Genomic DNA, 3,958 nt, shown 5'->3' with positions numbered 1-3,958 from the left:
TTTGCCACTAAGTACATTTCATATAGTTTTTTTCCCTCGTAAAACTATACAGTGTTCTTKTCAGTTGGGCTATAATTATATACACATGTGTTGTTGCTGTTTTTTCTGTTTTCTCTCGTTTTGCAGGTGTAGAGGCGGACTACAAATCTATGCGTCTTTCTTTTCTCTAGTACTATCTTTCACCTCATTCTTAATTTTTCTCCATTTCTTTTGTCTTTTCCGTCTCCACATCCGTTTTATCTAAATAATCCCAAAAGAATTTCTAATAAAGTTTAAATATATATCAAGTGGAAAAACATGGTGAAAGCCATTTAGCTTCATTTGTGAAAGTAAAACTGTTAGGCCTCATCCTGACACTCAGACATTAATTCTGAGTGTCACACTGCCAGATAGGACACAGTGGAAAATATATGTATTTATTTTACTCTGTAAATATCTAAATCAGAGGACCAATCAGCTTGTAATATTTAATAATTTGAGCTGAATTGTAGTGTAGAAAAATATGCGCTGTTCAAAAATGTCATGTCTGAATAATAATAGCAGGACCCACTTGGATTCTTCTCTAACATTATTTTTGTCTCTGACTACAATCAGTTTCATACAGTACAACACAGCAGTCAGTCCTCAATGGAAGCCTTTGAGCTCATTTCAGAAAAAACACAATAATCACTCAGCAGCCCAGCTGCCCCAAGCTGATCTAAGAGAGTCTGCCAAACTAAACATTATTATTCATTCTACCCATATCATAATGATTCAAACCTTACAACCTCTTCACTCTGGTTACACCCCTGAAGGTGGTAGCTTTTACGTCAGAACGTAACCAGCTTTTGTTTATATAGACAGAACACATCGATAAAACACACCAACTTTTTCTGCTGTAGCCTTATGGCTGCAATGATCAGAAACTTAAAATACAAAACTGGTTTTAACAGTCAGTTGATCAGTTGCGAAATTTCCGTCAGTAACATGATTCAGCAGAGTACTACATTTTGTATAACAATTTATGCTACACAAGCTAATATCTGCTAACCAGTTCAATAAATAACTGATTATTACATCGACTTTATAAGCTTATTTCAATTTTAAACTCTTACATTATTAGCTTTAGTTATGTTCAGATCACATTGAGCTAAATAAGATCAAAACTGCATACTTGTGTTGTAAAAAGAGATTTTCTTTCTTATCTTCTGTTGGTAAACCAACAACACACACAGCTTTCTGGCATTATTTAAAAMAGATTAACACTAAAATAATAATAATTTAGTGTTATTAAGATTTCTACATCGCCAGTCCTTTTTTTCACTATGTTGCTAACATTTATGGTAGTCCAGACTCTTGCCTATTATGCTTAGCCCTGTAACTTCTATAGTAGATCTCATGGCCACATGGTTTCTGCGCTCTACAGCTGTTCTATGTACCTCCAAGCTCAGACCCTATTCACTACTTACTGATGGTAAATCCCGACGCTACCTTGGTCTCTTTAACATTTTTTTCCTGGCCAACAGAACTCCATGGACCTGTGTCGAATGGCAGTGATGGGGCATTCCTTCGGTGGAGCAACGGCTGTAGAAGCTCTCTGCAAAGAGGTTAAATTCAAGTATGTTAAAAAAAAAACTTCCAGTGTAACAATGGCGATCTCCACTCGTGATGTTACACATATAGTTTACATAGATTCTCTCTCAAATGATCAATCGGTGTGGATTGTTCTGAGATTCAGTGACACATCTGACTTCAGTRATCACAGGAAAGTTCAGTTGAAAGGTTGCTTGGAGGGTTGAGGTCTTCCATAAACTTTGAAAGTGAGCGGATTTGTTAAAAAATGTTGGTGTTTTTACCTGTGTCTTCTAGCTTAGCTTGCTGCGTCTGTTGTGTAGGGTTGCCAACTGTCCCATATTTTCAGCCAAATTGAAGTGTCCCATACGGGACGCTCTTTTTCCTGTATTCTGAGTGCAGCCTGCAATCAGAGCCGTTACGTTACAGCAGGCAGGTAGGAATTTGTATAGCACCCAGACCACTGGGGGAACCGGGAGGTTTCTCGGCAGCCTACTCAGCAGGCTAAAATTTCAGATCGCACTTAAATTTTTATTAAATAAACAATGCGGTGCCATCAGTGCACCTCGGCTCACTCCTGGTTCTTGCTTCCAAGAGCTGCTGCAACAACTCCTCCCCTTGCCCACTCCCTTCCTTTTCTTAGGCTCGCTGACGCACAGAAGTGCAGAGACACATACCGTACCATTTTTATTTATAAAGCACTTTAAACGGCACAAGGCCAACCAAAGGGCTGTACAAGAGACAAACACAGAAGGACAGTTTAAATTACAGAAGATTTGAAATACGGAGCATTTACATTTACATTACACATAGAACAGTTATGATACATTAGCTGTGTTTACATGCACAAAATTCTTTGATCAGATTGAAATGTATTCGGATTAAATAATCGGAATGTGTTGTTTACATGGACAAAATCCAATCATGACAAGTGTTTACATGCACCAGGCTTTTATTCAGAATAGAAGCACTGACATGCGCAGTTGCTAACTTTCCCTAAAAAACAACAAAAAAAAACTGAAATTAGTTCTGTTTTCATCATGAACATAAACAAAGGTCTTCTGAGCACACAAAATGGACCTGTGACAGGTTTTAATAATGGTGGAGACGTTACTGCACTCCCTGGTTGAACTACAGGTGAGGCACAGACTTTTTTTTCCCGAAGCGGCGCAGGCTGTATGACTTCCTTTTTTATTGAATGAGAAAACGGGAGGAACAGTTCTGTGCTGAAGCACTGCTGTCCTTCCCTCATCAAAAGAGCAGAAACCGCTGGATGAAAGTCAGCAGACATGCGGAGTCAGGTCAGTTTTCCACAATCAGAATAAGATGATCGGATTAAGTGTTTACATGCACGTCGTTCGGATTATCAGTCCGCATAAATTAGTGCTGGGCGGTATACCGTTTTGTACCGAAAACTGGTTTTTATTTTTGTTATATAACCTTTCTGAATACCGGTGTAAATAGCCTGAACACGTGCGGAACGTTTCGTCACGGCCGCCAGTGAACTGTTTCCCTGGGGACACGTTTCCTCGCAGCACCGCTGAGTGCATTAGCATGCTAACGTTATTGTTGGAACAACTGGCGGCGGGTGGTGTTTCAGCTGCTTATATGGTCTGACGTAAAAAAAACCATCCCGTTTTCACCATCGCTGAATGTAGTAAACAACTCTTCAGTGACGTGCACGGTTAGATTTAACACGTTATAATGGAGACGTCATTGCATGGAGACATTGCGTGCTTCTGTTGTGAAAAGCCCGAGGGGAAGTAGTTTTGTAGTGTAGCTGAGTTGACTGATGTGCAAGGTGAGTCGTCCTTTTAAGTTTTATTAACACGCAATGATAGACCAGATAATGATCTTTTTTCTCAACCCTTCACGATCGGACCTAAATGCATGATTACTGTCTACAACCAGGCAAAGAAGAAAAGACGTACAAGAGAGGAGAAACAGAGATACAGTAAAAGAAAAAAAATCAATAAGCAAAGTTTGTACATTTTATCATCAGCTGAGCTGTGAGGAAAAAAATACCGTTAAATACCGTGAAACCGGTGTAATTGTTGAAAATACTGTGATATAAAATTTGGGTCATACCGCCTAGGACTAGCATAAATCACCTCTCTCATTCCAATTACAAATTAATTCAGATCAGGTCAGAATAATCCGAATGGGGTGTTTACATAATGCATTTTCATTCCAAATGGCTGTTTAATCCGATTACTTATGTCCATGTGTAGCGAATTACTCCATGAAAATTAGGACCAGCCTAATCTTCACAAAGGTAATCCCTCAAGACCTTGCAAAATGAAATCAGGAAATAATGAAATAACCCTCTGATCATGAAGTGAAAAATGAAAACTTGTGACCTGAACGTATTTCTCAAAATAAAGTAATTTATTTTAGATATATGAAC

The 3,958-nt window shown here is 38.7% G+C and overlaps 1 protein-coding gene across 1 annotated transcript in view; it reads left to right on the top strand.

The window, feature by feature from the left end:
• Window positions 1–3,958, top strand: part of pla2g7 (phospholipase A2, group VII (platelet-activating factor acetylhydrolase, plasma)) — a gene marked incomplete at its 5' end in the record, with an annotated part of 45,396 nt that overhangs the window by 34,168 nt on the left and 7,270 nt on the right. The window contains 1 exon segment of the mRNA XM_014002831.1: window positions 1,506–1,597. Coding sequence (XP_013858285.1) covers window positions 1,506–1,597 — 92 coding nt within the window.

Source organism: Austrofundulus limnaeus, unplaced genomic scaffold, assembly GCF_001266775.1.
Source record: "Austrofundulus limnaeus strain Quisiro unplaced genomic scaffold, Austrofundulus_limnaeus-1.0 Scaffold15, whole genome shotgun sequence".
NCBI classification, from domain to species: domain Eukaryota; kingdom Metazoa; phylum Chordata; class Actinopteri; order Cyprinodontiformes; family Rivulidae; genus Austrofundulus; species Austrofundulus limnaeus.
Note: the sequence above shows the minus strand (reverse complement) of the source record. Positions and strands in the feature narration are given on the sequence as shown.